This window comes from Triplophysa rosa, linkage group LG19, assembly GCF_024868665.1.
Source record: "Triplophysa rosa linkage group LG19, Trosa_1v2, whole genome shotgun sequence".
NCBI classification, from domain to species: Eukaryota; Metazoa; Chordata; class Actinopteri; order Cypriniformes; family Nemacheilidae; genus Triplophysa; species Triplophysa rosa.
Window position 1 is genome coordinate 10629289 of NC_079908.1, and position 18897 is coordinate 10648185.

General features: G+C 38.9%; 2 protein-coding genes and 1 long non-coding RNA gene across 5 annotated transcripts; 2 read left to right on the top strand and 1 right to left on the bottom strand.

Annotated features, from left to right (window-relative positions):
* Positions 1-284: 284 nt before the first annotated feature.
* si:dkeyp-50d11.2 (calpain-1 catalytic subunit) lies at positions 285-11978 on the top strand. 3 transcript variants are annotated; one of them, XM_057359576.1, is made up of 22 exons: positions 285-461; positions 888-1147; positions 1377-1446; positions 1611-1729; positions 4532-4665; positions 4775-4943; positions 6722-6805; positions 6883-6968; positions 7055-7129; positions 7501-7661; positions 7743-7900; positions 8055-8066; positions 8259-8470; positions 8873-8912; positions 9007-9072; positions 9152-9209; positions 10576-10640; positions 10744-10812; positions 10907-10985; positions 11067-11183; positions 11690-11748; positions 11866-11978. In XM_057359576.1, the coding sequence occupies exons 2-22, from the start codon at positions 896-898 to the stop codon at positions 11890-11892; spliced, it is 2112 nt and encodes a 703-aa protein (XP_057215559.1). In that variant the 5' UTR covers positions 285-461; positions 888-895; the 3' UTR covers positions 11893-11978. The 3 variants fall into 3 exon arrangements, with proteins under 3 accessions (XP_057215559.1, XP_057215558.1, XP_057215560.1); XM_057359575.1 differs by lacking the exon at positions 11866-11978 and having other exon boundaries at positions 11690-11865; XM_057359577.1 differs by lacking the exons at positions 285-461; positions 11866-11978 and having other exon boundaries at positions 1022-1124; positions 11690-11865.
* A 939-nt stretch (positions 11979-12917) lies between these two features.
* bbs1 (Bardet-Biedl syndrome 1) lies at positions 12918-18814 on the bottom strand. Its single transcript, XM_057359579.1, has 17 exons — positions 18629-18814; positions 18237-18313; positions 18109-18143; positions 17728-18000; positions 17513-17559; positions 17394-17432; positions 17130-17202; positions 16905-17036; positions 15738-15844; positions 15230-15350; positions 14964-15122; positions 14819-14888; positions 14563-14721; positions 14238-14371; positions 14022-14156; positions 13216-13302; positions 12918-13032 (listed from the first exon to the last, which is right to left on the bottom strand). The coding sequence occupies exons 1-17, from the start codon at positions 18658-18660 to the stop codon at positions 12946-12948; spliced, it is 1767 nt and encodes a 588-aa protein (XP_057215562.1). The 5' UTR covers positions 18661-18814; the 3' UTR covers positions 12918-12945.
* LOC130569750 (uncharacterized) lies at positions 15749-17381 on the top strand. Its single transcript, XR_008964889.1, has 3 exons — positions 15749-15861; positions 16974-17025; positions 17120-17381. It is a non-coding gene; the product is annotated as an uncharacterized LOC130569750 (long non-coding RNA).
* Positions 18815-18897: the final 83 nt, after the last annotated feature.

Below are 18897 nucleotides of genomic sequence, written 5' to 3' on the forward strand. Positions count from 1 at the left end.
ATTTAGTCGTATTGGGCTGTTGCACAGAAACGAAACTACGTTGCCACATGAACTTTGTTACTTTACTCCGCGCTTGTAGGATGTACAAATGACAGTCGTTTGTGGTTAACCAATTGAGTATGTTTTTCAAATGTTTCATGTATGTTGGGTATTTTATGAATTTTGTATATCAAGTACTAATCCCTGAATAGACATAAAATGTTTATATTATTTAAAGTACAAACATACAAGTAATCAAAGAAACAAAAAAGCCGCTCTTGAGGGAGTTGGCTTTTTGGGCACACATGCGCCACCTAGAGGAAAATATGTAATTGCCTCCGAAAAAATACTCATTTCCCAGCAACGTTTGGGACACGCCGCGATTCACTTACAGCAGGGTTTACATGCTGGGACGAATCTTAATATGATATTGTTTTTTTTAACTGGACCTGACCGCAGGGAGTGTGCAACTGTAAATTAAGGTATCGTTTCAATCGCTTTGACACTGATAGCAGTCTGTATATGAAACTTTGCATGTTAATGTTGCAAAATGTTTTGACAGCGTTTTTGCAACTGGCTAGTTGGCAACAACAGCAGCTGTGCGTGTGTTTGTGTCTGTGTGTGTTATATTTAATCTCTAACTATAAACATAATGGGTGGAAGGATCTTTTTATCAGATTTCTCATCTATAATTCATTTAATTCAGGCTTATAAAACACATTACATAGAATAAATATATTTTCTGGAATAGTTCTGATAGGAGAAATCATTCAAATATATTTTTTATTGATGAAAACAAACAGTTATTGTGGTTTAGACTTTGTTGTAAAATAAGGTTTGTTTGACCTTTTGGAAGCAGCAGTGATGAATATGTTGTACATAACAGCTCTCTGTCTCTAAACATTGAGGGTTCAGGATGGAACAGATTTGTGCCACAGGAGTCGCTGCCCGCCTGAGGAGTGAATGGGACAGGAATGATGGGCTTGGTCAGAATCACAGTGCCCTGAAGTTCTTGGGCCAGGATTTCGAATCCTTGCGTGCCCAGTGTCTTCAGAGTGGACATCTGTATGAGGATGAAACCTTTCCAGCTCAGCAGTCCTCTCTTGGATTTAAAGAGCTCGCCCCAGGCTCTTCCAAAACCAAAGGTGTCCGCTGGATGAGGCCCACTGTGAGAGCTTAGAAATCAAAAACATAATACATATGAACTTTACAAAAATGAACATAGGCAAAGTGATGTCTGTGCTCACATGCTTATGGCAGTTTCATAAAATGTTATGTTTTTTGTACTTGTTAGCTCCAAAATACTATGACATTTGGTTTTCTGTGATTGAGCAGAGATGATGTTCCAGTCATTTCTATGCCCCGTCCGACCCACAGGTCTTTTCTGTGTACCCCAGGAGTTCTGCACTGACCCACACTTTATCGTAGATGGAGCTACGCGCACAGATATCTGCCAAGGAGCTCTAGGTACAAGCATGCCTAAAAACAGGACAGAAAGAACATAAGATAAATAACTTTGATCCCGTGATTGAAGTAAAAAGTAATGAAGCATGGTAGCTGCATTACTCTTATCTGCTCTCTGTCTGCTTCACTAAACTTGATGTTTTTAATATGATCATTGATTATTGTAGGTGATTGTTGGCTGCTGGCGGCTATTGCGTGTCTTACCCTCAATGAACCTCTGCTGCATCGGGTGGTGCCTCATGGCCAGAGTTTTCATCAGCAATATGCCGGAATCTTCCATTTCCAGGTACTGATTACTATCCTGTTGAAAAAAAGAGCATATGCTGGTTAGGTTAGGTAGCTGGTTTGTGCTGGGTTAAGCTGGTTATGTGCTGGTTTAAGATAGTCCTGAGCTGGTTTAAGCTGGTTCTAAACCGGCTCAGGACCAGCTTAAACCAGCACAAACCAGCTACCATGCCTCAAAACCTATACCTAACCTAACCAGCATATGCTGTTTTTTTCAACAGGGTATAAGTCATATACTGTGGTTTTGCTCAAAGCTGTAGCCTTTTCTCCCCGTTATGTTTGTACCAATATCTTTGACTTATACAGTATGTTAATATGTTCATATAATTTTAGTTCCAATACGTGTGCGTGTAGTAACTTAAGATAACTTGAAAAAAAGTGTAACATCTTACCATAAAGTTTTATTTGTTAATATTTGTTCATGGATTAGCTAACATGAACTAACAATAAACAATACTTCTACCGCATTTATTGCTCTTAGACTCTGTTAATTTTCGCATTTAGTAATACATTTTTAAAATCAAAACTTATATCTGTTAATTAAGTGATAATGTACAGGCAGCCGGTTGTAATCGCAGAAATAAGCCCCGACAGTGTGATCAGGACCCGACGCAAAGGGTCTTGTACTGAAGTGGCTTATTTCGCGATAACAGCTGGCTGCTTGTACATTATCCTGTTTATTACACGGCTACTTGCCACATGAGAAAAAAATTGGACATGAAATGTGAATTTCAAATATTTTATTAGCTAATTTTTACCGAATGCAGACCTTCCTCAAGGAAAAGCCGTTAACTTTTGCTTTTAAGGTAAGAAACGACATTCAAATGTCACGAACAGGCCATTTTGTTGAATCGTTTGTAAATATACTGTCATAAATGTTATTAAAATACATATTTATATTTAACTTGTCAAAAAAACTGTCAAAACGATTTGCTGCATCCGGGTTACCGTGTGTTCTAAGTTTTAAGAGGTTAATTGTTATCCGGGAATAACGAACCTGCAAGTGTCGCGAGTGGCCAATCAGAATCAAGCATTCCAACATGCCGTCTAATAACATAAGTTAATGCACCATGAACTAACATAAATAACTGTATTAAACTTACATGACCAAAGATTAATCAATGCTAAAAACGATATTGCTTATTGTTAGTTCATGTTAGCTAATGCATTTGCTCATGTTAACAAATACAACCTTATTGTAAAGTGTTACCAAAAAAATCTAAACAATAAGTCATGCAGACGTGTGTGTGTGGCCTTGTTTTATATTGGGGACCTAATAGGGGACCTAAACCTGAATGCACACCAACTCATGATTACCCGTGTCACCGTGGGGACCAAAATTGAGGTCCCCATGGGCAGAAAAGCTTATAAATCGTACAGAACGATATTTTTGGAAATTCTATGATCTTTATGTTTAGGGGAAGGGGATAAAATATACAGTTCCTATGGACTGTCCCCACAGAGATAATAAACCAGAGTGTGTGTGTGTGTGGGGGGGGTGGGGGGTTGTTTTTATATCCCGGTGGGGACCTAAACAAAAAAATCGAAACAAGTCATAAGCTTATAATACACTGATGATACATTGACCAAAATATTATTATTATAAAGGTTTAAAACTGCATGAATTTAATTAAAAAATGGTAGACTTTTCATTTGTAGGTGAACTACTCCTTTAATCTTCTGCCACATTCCCTGATCCCCTGGCTTTGTGGACGGTCTGGCTTTCTTCCAACGTAGCGTGTAAACTGATCTGTTCCTCTTCCATAGCTCAGCAGATCTACATTAAGCCACTGTGCCCAAACATCAGACCACCCCGTCTGGTGCAGTGACTATATACAGTATACAAACCTCACCCAGCAAATGCAATGATCAGATCGGACTCTCCTCTGCCAAATTCCCCTTCGGTTCACCAGCCAGAAGCCATTTAGGCTCAGTCATTTAGAGAATGCATATAACGCTCAGAGCATTATGGCTGCAGAGGGATTTGGAGTAAAGCCAGAAGCACAGTGTACTGTTGTGTACACGGGGAGAATGATGCATTAATGGTTTTATGGGATTTTCTAATTAACTAGTGCTTTCTGAAATGCTAGAATGCAGTTTCCCAGTATACTCTAGATCAGTTTTTTATCTATTCGACACACTTTTGTGGTCAAATCATACTCCTGTCTGATTTAAAGGGTTAAAGGTCCTGTTTGTGAAATGTAGTGGCATCTAGTGATGAGGTTACGAATTGCAACCAACGGCTCACTCCACCCTCTCCCTTTCGAAGCACTACGGTGGCTGACACAGAACTAAAATGTTGTCACGTTTTCGCTTCTTTGCTGAACAGGAGGTAACGTATTTACAAAACGCGCTCTGTAGAGCAGTTTGTCCGTTTACGGCTACTGTAGAAACAACATGATGAATTCCATGTAAGGGGACTCGCAGTTCATGTAGATAGAAATATCTCATTCTAAGGTAATAAAAACGTAACGCTTTATAATGTAAGGTCTTTATACACCTCTGAAGACATAGTTATGTATATTATATTGCATTAATGTCAGTAGATCCTCCTTAATCCTACACATTGCACCTTTAAATTCACACTGCATATTATTATCTTTGTCAGGTTTCAGCCTTTCATTTCTTTGACTTTCATCAACCATTATAAATGTTTCTATAGAAACAAATTATTTCTAGACTTAAGATGTCAAAGCTTCTGCACAGGGTTGTCATTTTGTAATCACTGTAATGGAATCATAATGCATTTGCAGAATTTAATTCAACAACTGTTCTCTCTTGTTCTTCCAATTGAATTTTCTAGTTCTGGCAGTTTGGGGACTGGGTGGATGTGGTGATCGACGACCGGCTGCCTGTCAGAGATGGAAAGCTCCTGTTTGTCCACTCTGCCGAGGGGGCCGAGTTCTGGAGCGCCCTGGTGGAGAAGGCATATTCAAAGTAAGAGTGAAACAGATGCTGATCTGTGGCTCCAGTCAAATATATTTAAGAAGCCGGATCTTGTTTGGATGTATGACAAATGCATTGTTACTGTGGATGTATATGATAGATTGAACGGCTGCTATGAGGCTCTCTCGGGAGGCTGCACATCTGAGGGCTTTGAGGACTTCACCGGTGGAGTGACGGAGATGTATGAGCTGAAAAAAGCTCCACCTAACCTCTTCAGCATCATTAAAAGAGCCGTGGAGAGAGGCTCTCTGATGGGCTGCTCTATAGATGTTAGTGCTCAGAAACAGTAAAGCCTTACAGTATCGTTAGCATTTCCAGTAATCTTAGTCCTGCACGGGTCCTATTTGGTAAACCCGCAACTGCCCCGCACCCGCAGTAATTAAAAGAACACCCAACCCGTCACCCGACAGCAGCACTAATTTCATTCCGTACCCGACCCTACCCGTTTGACATACACACCGCGACCCGAACCGCAGCCGCATTAAATAGACGTAGATGTATGCATGTACAAGAAACCATTTATTTTCAACAAGCAATAATTTAACTGTGACAGACAGAATATTATTCTGTTTTGGAAACCGAGTCCGACTTTATATTCTTTTTTCTGCAATTAATTGCATTAAACACCACATGCCTATCTAACAACCTAAGCTACTAGCTAACAATATTGGATCACTGTTGGTTGTCTCTCCCGAAACTCTGCAACACGCTAAAAGCTAAGCTGCCATCAAAGCTGAATGAAGTGTAATGCAGTTAAGAGACCGGTAGAAGCATGGTGAGCATAAATGTTTATTTAAGTTGTGATAAGAGCAAAGAGTCGACTTAAGTGCTCGCTGTCCATCAGTTGCAGGCAGCACAATTGGCTACAATGCTCAACGCTGCAATTAGAAACCAGCTCTTCAGACAGAGCTTGAAGTTAACACAAACAAGCACAGGACCGTGTAAAAGCAGCTCCCTCAGCTGCTTTGAGTCGAAATAGTCTTCTTGGCTACTGGACCCACATTCCGCCCGCGCATGTTTTATTCCCGAACCGCAAATGACACGTGAATAATTATTCCACCCGTCACATCAAATATTAGCGGTTCACCTTACCCGCCCGCGTGCAGGACTCTGTGTCATATGTCTGATCAAAGCAGAGGTGCAGGAAATGACATCATGACGGTGTTGATTGGCTGATGGCTTCACAAGCATCATACTCACTCTCTGTCATTCCAAACCTGTACATTTCTCAAAATATCTTATTTTGTGTTGCACAGAGTCATACAGGTTTTGAATGTCATGAGAGTAAATAAATTATGACAGAATTGACCATTTTTTTGAGTGAACTATCCCTTTAAGATCAAACCTACAAAATAGGCTACTGGCAAAACATCTGCCATAATATATGGAAAATGTTCAATTTATGAAATCTCAAAAATGTTCAGTTAGAATATTTGGTTATTTTTTAATCATCATTGAATGAAAAACTATTTTGCCATGAGAATAGTTTACTAGTACAGAAAAAGCTAACCCATGCTAGCTAGCTGACTTGTTCCGTGTATTCACTAAAGCTCCAATGTGTGAATTTTACCGGCATCTAGCGGTGAGGTTGCAAATTCAACGGCTCACTCCACCGCTCACCCCTTTCTTTCGAAGCACTACGGTGGCTGACACAGGACAAAAATGTTGTCACGTTTTTGCTTCTTCATCAAAGGAGCTAACGTATTTACGAAATACTGCTCTGTAGAGCAGTTTGTCCGTTTAGGGCTACTTTAGAAACAACTTGACGAATTCCATTTAAGGGGACCCGCGGTGTATGTAGATAGAAATAGCTCATTCTAAAGTAATAAAAACATAACACTTCATTATGTAAGGTCTTTATACACATCTGAAGACATAGTTATGTATATTATATTGCATTTCTGTCAATAGATCCTCCTTAGTCCTACACTTTGCCCCTTTAAGAAATGCATCGTAGACATTGTTATTAATTTAAGTGATATGTGAATAGTATGGTGTATAACATATTTACGTTTATTTTCTCAATTTATTCTATATTCACTTTCAGATTACAAGTTTCTTCGATATGGAGGCAGTCACCTTTAAAAAACTAGTGAAAGGCCATGCCTACTCCATCACTGGAGTTGATGAGGTAAGTGTATTTTGATTGATAAAGAAACAACCAATTACAACGAGGTTCATCATCACTGATGCAAATCTATTGGCCAGGTGCAATACAGAGGAAACCAGACAAAACTGTTGCGCATCAGAAACCCTTGGGGAGAGGTGGAGTGGACCGGAGCCTGGAGTGATGAGTATGATGGAATGGATTTTTACAATTATAAATAATGTCCAAAAGCTTTGTTATATTTGATTTCTTAACCCTTTTTGCTTCGTTCAGCTCGAGGGAGTGGCGTGATATCGATGCATCAGTAAGGTCCAGTCTGCACCATAGCAGAGAGGATGGAGAATTCTGGTACATTTGTCTTACCTTTTTGTATAAAATTTTCCGATCATTAGTGGCATATTAGTGTCATCCAATACCTTTATTTGACTCTTTCCTCTGTGGAACACATAAGAAAATATACAAAAAATCTCAGTGGTTTTGTGTCCATACAATGGAAGTCAATGGAGGCCCAGTGTTGTTGAGTTACCAACATTCTTCAAAATATCCTCTGTTGTGTCCTGCCGAAGAAAGAAAGTCATACAAGTTTAAAATGATATGAGGGTGAGGAAATGATGACAAAATGTTAATTTTTGGGTGAACTGTTCCTTTAAATAGAATTTTGAATGAGTCGTTCCTTTCAAAGATTCATGTCTTTGACCGTTTTTAACAATCGTACACAGGATGTCATTCAGCGACTTCATGCGTGAGTTCAGCAGGCTGGAGATCTGTAACCTAACGCCAGACGCGCTAGTGAGCAGCGAGGTCAAGAAGTGGAACACAGCCCTGTACTCTGGTGAATGGAGAAGAGGCAGCACTGCTGGTGGCTGCAGGAACTATCCAGGCATGTTCTCCTCCATCAGAAACCCTCGGACCACATGAGAGACAGGGGTCTCATATAAGGGGTCTGTCTCTTTCTACACAGCAACATTTTGGATCAATCCCCAGTTTAAAGTTCTCCTCAAGGAACCAGATAGCGACCAAGATGGCTGCACTTTCCTGGTGGCACTGATGCAGAAAAACCGGAGGAAGTTACGGCGTGAGGGCAAAGACATGGAGACGATTGGATTTGCCATTTATGGGGTAGGAAAATCACTCCATGCAACATGACAGAGAATCAAACAGAAATCCATTCATTAGCTTTCAATTAATATACTGGATGTGTAGAATTCACTTTTTCAGCGTTTTAATAAATAAATAGATAGCTAAACAATGACATCATTTCTGAATCTTACAGGTTCCTGAAGAGGTATGAGATTCGTTCCAGATAAGTCAAACCCATCAGTATGTTTTACATCGGTAAACCTTTCGTTATCAGTCAGGTTAGTGTGTAAAACTGACCTTCAGGCTGATCCGTAGTTGAGAGAGTGTAACAATGTGGGATCCTGCTGAGTTTGCTGACATCAGTGTTTGTAGTAATGCAGATCTTCTTATCTGTCAGTATCTGGGGCGGTTGGGCGTGCACCTGAAGCGGGATTTTTTCCTCACCCACACGTCCAGCGCACGATCCGAGCTCTTTATTAACCTGCGGGAGGTGAGCTCACGTTTCTGCCTGCCCGCGGGGGAATATATCATCGTCCCCTCCACCTTCGAGCCAAAGAAAGAGGGAGACTTTGTGCTGAGGGTCTTCTCGGAAAAGGCTGCCGATTCCCAGTGAGTCAGCGCTTGATAGTAGCTCAGGTCATGTAGATCAGGACATTAATGTGTATTCACAAGCTTAGAGAAATTGTATGATTTATGTATTTTTATTTACAGTGGGGTTTTGCATTTTGTAAGTCATACAAAGTGAATTACAGATTTTATCATCAGGAAAAATTTGAGCACATTTATTATAATTCTCAATGTCAGTTGATCATAATCAATAGTGCAGAAGCTTTATTATTTCTTACAATTATTTAATAACAAAAAATTTAAATCAATATTAAAATATCACTGTTTTTAGACCCCATTACTAATGCATTAATAAAGGTTTTTGTTAAGTGTTACAAATTTGCAAAACAGACAAACAAAATTGCAAATAGAAACTAAGAAAAACATTTTGTTCTTTCACTATAGCGAACTAGATGATGAAGTCTCAGCAGATGTACCAGAGGAAGTGAGTGTTTTCCTGTGATAAACGCTATATACAGTATAATGTGACAGTACGTATTCTTCGATGTTATGATGTTGAATATTGGTGTTGTCGGCAGCCTGAAATTCAGGAGAGTGACATTGATGAGGGCTTCAAGGCACTTTTTGTGAAACTGGCAGGACCGGTAAGAAAACTGAAAGTGGGAGCTAATGCGTTCCTGTAATGCTGAACAAACTTTGACTTTCTCTCACTCTGGCCAACAGGAAATGGAGATTAACGTGTCTAAACTACAGATGATTTTAAACCGGGTTGTTGGCAAACGTAAGTGTGTTTATGGACACAGAAACACACTACATAATATCAATGACAATATAATAAACCATTATCTTGTTTTAATGAATGCATACACTTAGGTGTAATTATGGAAATATTTTAGGTTAAATACATCTTAACTTATATTTTACATGATTCCTCCAGTTAAAAATATTTGAAAGGTGAAACTGACTATCATTTATCATTCGATTTATAATTTTAAGGTGGATGAGCTTTTGTTTATGCATTACCTATTAAAATCCTTTGAGTGAAGTTTAAAGTCGAGTTTGCTCCATGTAAACAGTGATTTACAGAGTAAGGTCATGCCTTTTCTAGGTATCTCTGTTTGAATATCAAAAAAGAAGTTTAGACACATGGTTGGGGGGTTTGAAGAGCTTGCCAAATGGGGAGTTTTTCCACCCCAAAATGAAAATTCTGTCATGAATTACAGAATTGTTCGTTATGTTGAAAACAAAAAAAGGTATTTGAAAAATTGTAAGCGACTGACATTTCTGAGACATCATTGACCACCATAGTAGTCAAAAGTGCCCCAGAACTGTTTGCTTTCCTAAATTCTTCAAAATATCTAATCTTGCGTTTAACAGAACAAACAATTTTTTTTTAGGTAGTTAATTATGTGTCAGAAATTTAAGTTGCTAACCTTTTTTTCCAAACATCTGTCTTGTGTTCATCAGAACAAAGACATTTATACAGGTTTGGAACAACTTGAGGGTGAGTAAAATGAAGATTTTTTGGGTAGAGTTATCTGTTTTTATTATGTGAAAAGCAATCCGAGTCAGAGGCAAATGTGACAAATCTCAAACAGTAGAGGGCGATATTTAAACAGCATAAACAACAGTCATGTACCCTACAGCAGTGGTTCTCAAACTGGGGGCCCCAAGATGGATCCAGGGGGGCCACAGATTTTGTTGCATTTTATGAAATATAGAAATTTATCATAGATTTTATGCAATCAAACATCAGAAAAATGACACCACCAACCAAAAGAATTGAGGTTCCAGCATTGTATAACTGAATGTTTTTGGTTTAATTAAAATTCTAAGTTTAAGATTATACGTCTTTATATGGGGGGCCGCAAAGTGATGCACTTAACAGATTCTACTTAAAAGTTTGAGAACCACTGCCCTACAGTATACTGAGACGCTATAGCTGATTCCATCGAATCAGCATCATATGAACATCATACAGTACATAACATGTCATGTTTCCAAACGACAGGAATCAACAACATGTCACAGAGCTTAAATTGTATTTAACCTAGAATATATCTTGAAAGAAACCTATTGAAGATTTTCTGATTTAAATTTTGAATTCAATAGAATTGAAGATTTCTCTTATCTACATTTTTTGACAGATAAAGATATCAAGACAGACGGTTTTGACAAGGAATCCTGCCGAGGCATGATCAATCTCATGGATGTATCCTTTCCATACACAAATGATCACATATAACATCTTTATATCTCTCAAACTTTTACTTGAAGGTCAAACTGTCTTGTTTAGGCCTTGACCTAGCATGAAGACAACTGGTGCTGGGAAGCTGGGAATTACAGACTTCCATGTGCTCTGGGAGAAGATCAAACGCTATCTTGTCAGTGGCTTTATTTCATTCATACTTTCCAGTAAATGCATGTAGTTCAATCTAGAAATAGATGTTGAAGCTCTTTTTTTCAATGCACTACAAGGCTGTGTTCAGGAAGTTTGATCTGGACAAGTCTGGTACGATGAGTTCTTATGAAATGCGCTTGGCACTAGAATCAGCAGGTACAGTACCAGACAAATTACAGTATCTGCAATAACTTTCTGCTAAAATGAATAACATTTTGCTTTGTATCTTCCTATAAGGCTTCAAGTTGACCAACAGCTTGTTTCAGCTAATAATCCTGCGCTATGCGAAGCCAGATCTAAACGTGGACTTTGACGGATTTGTGTCATGCCTCATCCGACTGGAGACGATGTTTAGTGAGTATCCCCAAAAAGAAAACACCTTTTTACCTTTTAATGTAAAACAAAAGTTATTTTATAAATGTACTGGTAAGACTTCACAGTAATGCTGTAGTTGAACAAAGCAGTTTTCTTTTTTTAATGTTAGTTAATGTTGGTTAACTTTTGTTACCAATGCACTGACTGCCATCTCCCATAAAATGTAAACAAGCCCACGCAATGAATGAATGAAGACATATAATAGACAGCTTTGTGTGATAAACAGACCCAATTTTTAATTGTTGGCTGTAAATCTACGGTCATGACCAACTGCAGTACTGCAGGTTTAAATATAAGATGTATTAGAGCTACTAAGGAGGTAAAGATAACAAAATAATGTTATGATGTAACTCAATGATGAAATTATAATTTCTGTCATGCAACATGTTGCAATCTAGTGTGGTTTTATGGCGTAACATTTTGTAAAAGAGAGCTAATTGTGTTACATATTTTTTAAATGTTACATTTTAAAAAAAAATTTACAGAAACATTTAAAACAATGGACACAGATGGAGATGGAATGGTATCCTTCAGCTTCACACAGGTTGGTCTTTACTTGTCATTATCAGTGAGAAATTCAGTTTCCAAATATCTTCTTCCTTTTCTGTACCCAGTAATGTGTTTGCTACACTCCTCCCTGTTATTTCCTGTTTTCTTCTAGTGGATCACCCTCACTATGTTTACTTAAGAGCTTACTTAGATGGATGTTCCTCCTCTCTGCTTCTTATGTTCCTAATCTACTTTATTACGTGCCTTCTTACCATTCATGAGCTCAGGCAATAGCTCTTATACTATCAGGTGTATATGGCATGAAACAGACGCTTAATTTGTCTTTTAAGTTTTATTTTGAGTTATGTGTATTTCTATTGAACATGACTGTAATAATCGTAATGCAACAATTCATGCATTGATTTCTTCATTTTCTTCCAAAGCAAACTGCCGCAAAGTTTACATGCATGCAAACAGTAGTTAGATAAAACCTAATATATCTGAGCCAAAGAACATTTTTCTATCAAAATATTAAGTTTTGTTATGAATACGAGTATAACCTTGTTTCAAAATTCACACACACCAAGCACCAAATGTGATATGCGTATCTGGTAAAATGATACAAATTGTAATTCGTTCTGTGCTGGTTTTGTCTTGTCCACAACTAAAATGTTACTTTTCAACGCTGTGAAATACAGTAGCTTGGCGGACCTCTCATGCCTGTGCCTCTTTATCTATAGTTTTTCTTACCTCACTTTGTCCTTATTCTTTTTCTATAAGCCTGTGTTGCCTTTCCATTGCAATATTACCCCGCAATAAACAAAATCATTTATGCAGTCAAACATATTTTATTAAAAGTGGACTGAATCATCATCATAAAGGTATGGTCATTACTTACAATAAATGTGCTTTTACATACAAATATACACGAGTACACCACAAAAATAGTTTAAATAAACACCATTACATCGCCTACACACTCCAAACTATATGGCCTACAGTGAAGGTGCTTGGACTTAAAAGCTCCAGTCACTAACCCATTAAAAGGTACTCATCTGTGAGGACACGCCCCCTTCAGTCCTGATCTAGACTACAGGCAGCACACTGGCTCTGCGGCCAGCACAAGCTTCTCTTAACTCCTGTTATCAAAGGCGCTCCGGTTTGGGTAGCTCTGTCTCACCTCTAAACGCTGTTAGGAGCACAGCAAGAGTTGAAGATGCCCATGAAGCTCAACTAGAGTTCTCTCACTCTTTTAGTTCAGTGCAAATCCCTCACTCACAGGCATGTTGATATGGGCAGTGAGGAGAGGAGCACTTCTTCCTTCTCTCAGCACAAACACCTGAAATCAAAAATGCAACATTGAGTTTAAAGACTGTTTACACAGTGTGTCCACATTTTGTCATCTTGGATTTCAATGCAAGCAGACAATCTGCGACGCTGACCTCTGCACTGAATAAATACTGCAGCAACAGTATGGAAGTATGCTATTCCGAACATAAATGTTGCATGTTGTTGCTCTTACTTTGATGATGTCAGAGATCCCTTTGTCACTCAAGCATTCGACAAAAGTGTCGATGGGGTAATTCAGCCCTGGAACCAGCAGGGGAATCTACAGACAAATGACTGTTAAATATTTTTTATTGTTTTATATACTAATAAAGCTACTTGAAGCATTAGTTCACCGGATAATTCAAATTTGCAGTTAATTTTCTTTTGTGATTCATCGTATGTCCTCATGTAAGTCCAAAAAGCAGACACAGGCAATACACAAGTAATGCCTGCCATTACTCACTTTTATGAATCTTTACGAATCACGATATCAGCTTAAAAATCTTTGCTTTTATAAATCAACAATCACAATATCAGAAAAAAACGTCACTTTTAAAAAAAAATCATTTTAACGCTAGCAATCTTCACTTTGATGAATCATTAAGAATCACGGTTTCAGGTGAAAACCGTCACTTTTATGAATCTTAAAAATCACGGTTTCAGCTTAAAATCATCGCTTTTATGAATAATTAAGAATACAAGACTTCAGTTTAAAATCGTCACTTTTATAACTCATTAAGAAAAAAGATTTCAGCTTAAAATCGTCACTTTTATGAATCATTAAGAATCACGAGTTCATCTTAAAATCGTCACTTTTATGAATAATTAAGAATCACGATTTCAGCTTAAAATCTTTTTATGAATCATCAAGAATCACAATTTCAGCTAAAAATCTTCACTGTTCTATTGAAGAAACAATTTCATTTTGGATGGCCTGAGGGAAGTAAATTAACAGTAAATGTTCATTAATCAGTGAACTGTCACTTTCAATAAGGTCACCTTGAAGAAGGCTGTTTTCATGCTGTACAAATGTTCATCATACAGAAAGCTGATGGCTATGTTCATGACGGGACGGCACGCTGCCGTGTTCTGAATGTTCAGAGTGAGCTTGAAGGATGGACCCAGCCCTTGAACCTAAGTGAAAACAGGAAGCAGAAGTGGAGACCATTAGTCATCTTATTTAATATACCATCCTCACAGAATTGCTCAACTCACCACAGCGTTCATTTTGAGCGGCTCGGTCGGGCTTTCCGACACAGGTGTGAGGCTGGACTCGAGGGCTTTGACGTAGGCCCGTGCCGTAGCCAGACGCAGCCTGCTCAGGTCCATCTGGAAAGCTCTGTGCATGGCTAGATGGAATAAAACAACAACAAATTATGCTTTAGGGCCTAAACCATTTTTAATTTGACATGCAGCACACAAAGAAGTTTTATGGTGGATTGTGGCAAACATACTAATGCAGTTAATAATGTTAGTAATAGAAACATAAATAAATAATAAGTTTCGTAAATATTTCAACTGTTCAGGCTGACGAACAGACCAACAGCATTTTCTCGCTCTCTCAGGGTCTGGTCCACATAGAGCTTGGTTTTCTTGGGCACATTCAGACGGATGCTCTGGGCAATTGGTGGGCCTGGGGCCGAGTCTTTGTCATCAAACACAGCTGTCCTCTTTAAGATTTTCACAATCAGACCTCCACCTGGATTCCACACACAAATCCACAAAATTACTTTGGAGAAATATTTTGGAGATTACCATCAAACAAGCATTCACGGTAAAAAACATAGCAATTCTACCTTTGGTGGTCATTAGCAGAGTGCCATCTTCTCTTCCATAACGCCCAAAACAAATACTTGTCACCACATCCTGCAAGACATAAATGATGAAACCCAAAGCGGAGTTCTGCTTTGATACTGTATGAGATCGTTCTTTGATGCTTACCGGTGTCTTGATGGTGCAGATCAGATTTTTATCTCTGTACATGTGTACTTCACAGTTGGCCAGAGCCACCAGCACGGCCTGAAACGCCCGTGCGGGCAAGTCCATAAGTGCCATGGTGGTCACAGGTGCGGGCAAATAGGCCGTCCACAGTTTTTTCCCCTGCAGAGGAATTAATGCGATTTTGTCACGTATGTCGAACAAACAGTAGCATCCAAAAGTCAAGGTGCTGCTGTGTTAATGTGAGTTTGAGATATATTGATTCACACCTTTTGAGTGTAACCATGCAGCGTCTCATGAGTACATCCCACCACTACATTCCTTCCTATTCTCACCAGCCCCACTGGATGAGAAGACAGCTCAATGCAGTATTTCGGCTTTGGTGAGTCCCTTTAACAGAGAAAAATGACAATTGTTGTGATGGTGCTCATCCGTACCATTTACCACCATGTTTTTACTTAAGTTTAGTTTAATATTAGGTTAGGTTTAAAGATTTTGTCGTTTTATTAATATTTAATTGTTGTTGTAATTTTTAGCAATTTTATTATGTGCTTTTGTCATTTTATCATTTTTTATATTGCCACACCATACAAGTTTATAGTTTTTGTTTTACTTTAGTTGTTCCATTAACCCAAATGCTTTAATGGTTTTAGTTTTGGTAAACTATAATAACTTTGAACCAAGCTTTTTCTTTCATATTTCCTTCAGAAAATGCAAATCACGTTTTTCATGGTTTGAGAGTCTTTAAATGTATTGTAAATGGGTTTGTTTGCTAACCTGCGCAGTATGTAGATGTTGCCATTGCGACAGGCCACAGTGATACGGAACTCCACATCAAACTGACCAGTCACATCCATGAAGGTGGGAGTAGTGGGCAGAGACATCTACAGACACACACAGGGTATATTGTACTGTACTGTACATACTGTAAATATAAAAAAGCCTAATTCATAAAAGCAAACTTAGATAATATGCATGAGCCCTACGGTGCTTAACTTTGTCACTCAAATTCTGCAGATACTCTTAAAGCGGCAATCCGCGATAATTTTGGGGTAAAAATAATCCGAAATCAATTATTGAGTAAATACACAGACGACAGATCAGTGTTCAAAACGATTGTCTTATCTTACCGATTCACAACAGTGGGCTTATAATAATGATTTATAATTTGCGATGTCGGGTCGCCCCATGCAGGAAATTTGAATTTGGGAGACTACCTCTTTGCGTCAGTACATCACGTCCGTAAACTCAAAGGAGAGAAACCCACTAGTTTATCACGTGTGTGTGGATGGCGCTGCAGCGGCACTGCTTGTAGTTTTTTGATCATTCTTATAACACGGTCACATGTTACTGTCACGTTGATGTACAGATGTGCTCTGAAGCGGTGCGAGCAGTCAGTCATTTAGCACAGAGTTCGGATTCATCCGTGTATAGCAATCCAAAGCACAGCCCACGTAAAGAAAATAACTCCGCAAATAACTGACATTTTATGTTTCAAACTGAGATGGTGACAAAGAGGCCAAAGTTAAGGACTGCAGCTTTAAAACCACAAGCTAATGATAGAATATAGTGTTTAAAGGGATAGTTCACCCAAAATGAAAATTCTGTCATCATTCACTAACCCTTGTGTCAGTTCAAACCTGTATGACTTTCTTTTTAACCGGCGAACACAGAAGAACAAATTTTTAAGAATTTGGAAACCAAACCACATTGGCCCCCATTGACTTCCATTGTATGGACACAAAACCACAGAGACATTTCTCAAAATATCTTCTTTTGTGTTTCACAGAAGATATGTCAAATAAATTCTGAAATTTTATTTCTGAGTGAACGATTCCTTTATCAAGCACATATCTGACTCAACTGGTAGAGCATTAGCAGTGCAAAGGTATTATTGACTGGTATTGCCAAATGCAAAAATGTATGTATAACCCATCGACGTACCTTACAGAGGATGGTAAAGGCCTCTGGATCCAATATATAAATATCACTATTCTCTGTGCCAATCACCAGACAGCTGACTGCATCATCATCTGCCATGTTCTTCTTCAACGTCCCTATACAGGTAATGACCGTCTGAGACAAACAAACGATGTGAATCTGTTTTGGCTTTTTGCCTGTTTTTGTTCACGTGTGTGATGGTTCGTGTCTGTTCACAGATTTCGTTACCTGGCGGCGTATAGGCTGGTCTTTGTGAAGATGAACAAAAGCCTCCATTTCCTGTAGATCAAGCATGAGGTACCTGAACAAACCAAAATCTGTTTATTTGAAGCTACATGATATTCCAGGTGCAGATGAAGAGAATATTTCAATGAATAATTGCCAAAGAAAATCTACTGATATCATTGTTGGAATGACACGAATGGCACTGTTATTGTTGTCTGAAAAATGATGCACTGACCATAACAAAGACAAGGGAGGATAGTGTGTTACCGTAGTGATTTGACAGAGAGTGGAATTTCTGCTTTGTCCCTGTTCAACAGAAACAAATATTGTATTGTATCGGTCTGTACTATACAGCCATGTACTGAGGCTAGAACAATGCATCATACCTTATTCCTTCTAACATCTCCTTAAGGGTCATTGGGTCAATCCTATCCTAAGATTGAAAATACAGACAATACTTAAAGACAGACAGTAACCGTTATATTGATAAACTATAGTAAATTTAACACACATGCAGTCTGGTGTGAGTCACTTCACAGTAAAATGAGCCACAAAGTAGGCATAGCTACAGTATAAGCTTGACGTGACGTATGGAGCTCACCTCCTTAGCCTGACTCCAGACATCCTGCTCCAGAGGGTTCACCTCCAGACTAGGAAGTGTGAACTTGAAGTAAGGTCTCAAGTTCTTATAGACATAGATGAAGGGGCCAGAGGCCACAGCGATGGCTGGGGTCCGGGGCTCATGGAGGTCCATAAGAAAAGAGACCAGGCCAGTGGGTAAATCCAGCAGCGTGCTCTCACTCAACAGACCAGTACCACGGTACACCTTTAACTTCATGTTACACACCCCTGTGCCAAGATCACCCACCACCAGCTGGCATATAAACACACACACATGCAAACAGTATGCATTGAAATCAGCACGTCATAGGTCAGTGTATCTCAAGCCTATTTAGAAGTACACAAACTGCCGACGTCTCACCTTATTGTCACCATCTCCATGCAAGTCTGAAAGAGCTGTGAATAAAAGCACAGACATCTCAGCTGGAGGGTAGTTGCAGAATAAATTGCTGCTGCAACAAATTTTGCACGTCTACAATAGTGACTCACCAATGCAAGAGGTGAAGGTGTATAGATTGGCGACTGGGTCATAGTGTGCATCGAGCCATTTGGAACGACCCACAGAACTATACAGAGCACGGGGGTAGATTTGGTTATATATTTACATAGTTCAGAACATCTCAATTAATTTGAATGAACTAGACTTTCAAATCCGTAAACACTACATGCCTCACACGATATGTTGTCGTATTGCGCCGCCATATTTGTGCAAATAAGATGTTTATAACGGGCGTCAAGACTAACGTTAGTTTGAATGTGATCTATTAATGGTTTGGTTTGAGTATACATTTACCTGCGCTTTTTGCATTTCGGGAATATTTTTAAACATATCGTGTCGTGTAACGCGATATTTCCGAGAAAAAAGGAAATGAGCTACTCACGTGTCTTTTATTTCCTGGGCAACGGAGGACATGATGATGTTAAGATTGATATTGTAAACACTATGATCTGGACTGTGGTTGTCAGAAGGGCATTGGATTTTTTTAATCCCAAATCCTCAGATCGGCTTTCCTCGTTCCTATGACAACCACTCAATCGGGAGTATACGCGTGCGCTACAGTGAAACTCCTCCGCCAGGAATTGTTGCTCTTTATAAAGAGTTCCGCGCATTCTCAAGACCTTCGTGGGGTGTTTTTGTCATATTTAATAT

Excerpts from the sequence above, each read along its gene's own strand:
- si:dkeyp-50d11.2 (XM_057359575.1), top strand. The coding sequence starts at position 896 with ATGGAACAGATTTGTGCCACAGGAGTCGCTGCCCGCCTGAGGAGTGAA. Across the intron at positions 6,969-7,054 it reads ACCGGAGCCTGGAGTGATGA|CTCGAGGGAGTGGCGTGATA; the intron begins GTATGATGGAAT and ends TGCTTCGTTCAG. Across the intron at positions 7,662-7,742 it reads TGGCTGCAGGAACTATCCAG|CAACATTTTGGATCAATCCC; the intron begins GCATGTTCTCCT and ends CTTTCTACACAG.
- bbs1 (XM_057359579.1), bottom strand. The coding sequence starts at position 18,660 with ATGTCCTCCGTTGCCCAGGAAATAAAAGACAC. Across the intron at positions 18,144-18,236 it reads CACCTTCACCTCTTGCATTG|CTCTTTCAGACTTGCATGGA; the intron begins GTGAGTCACTAT and ends TTTTATTCACAG. Across the intron at positions 14,157-14,237 it reads CGCTCAAAATGAACGCTGTG|GTTCAAGGGCTGGGTCCATC; the intron begins GTGAGTTGAGCA and ends GTTTTCACTTAG.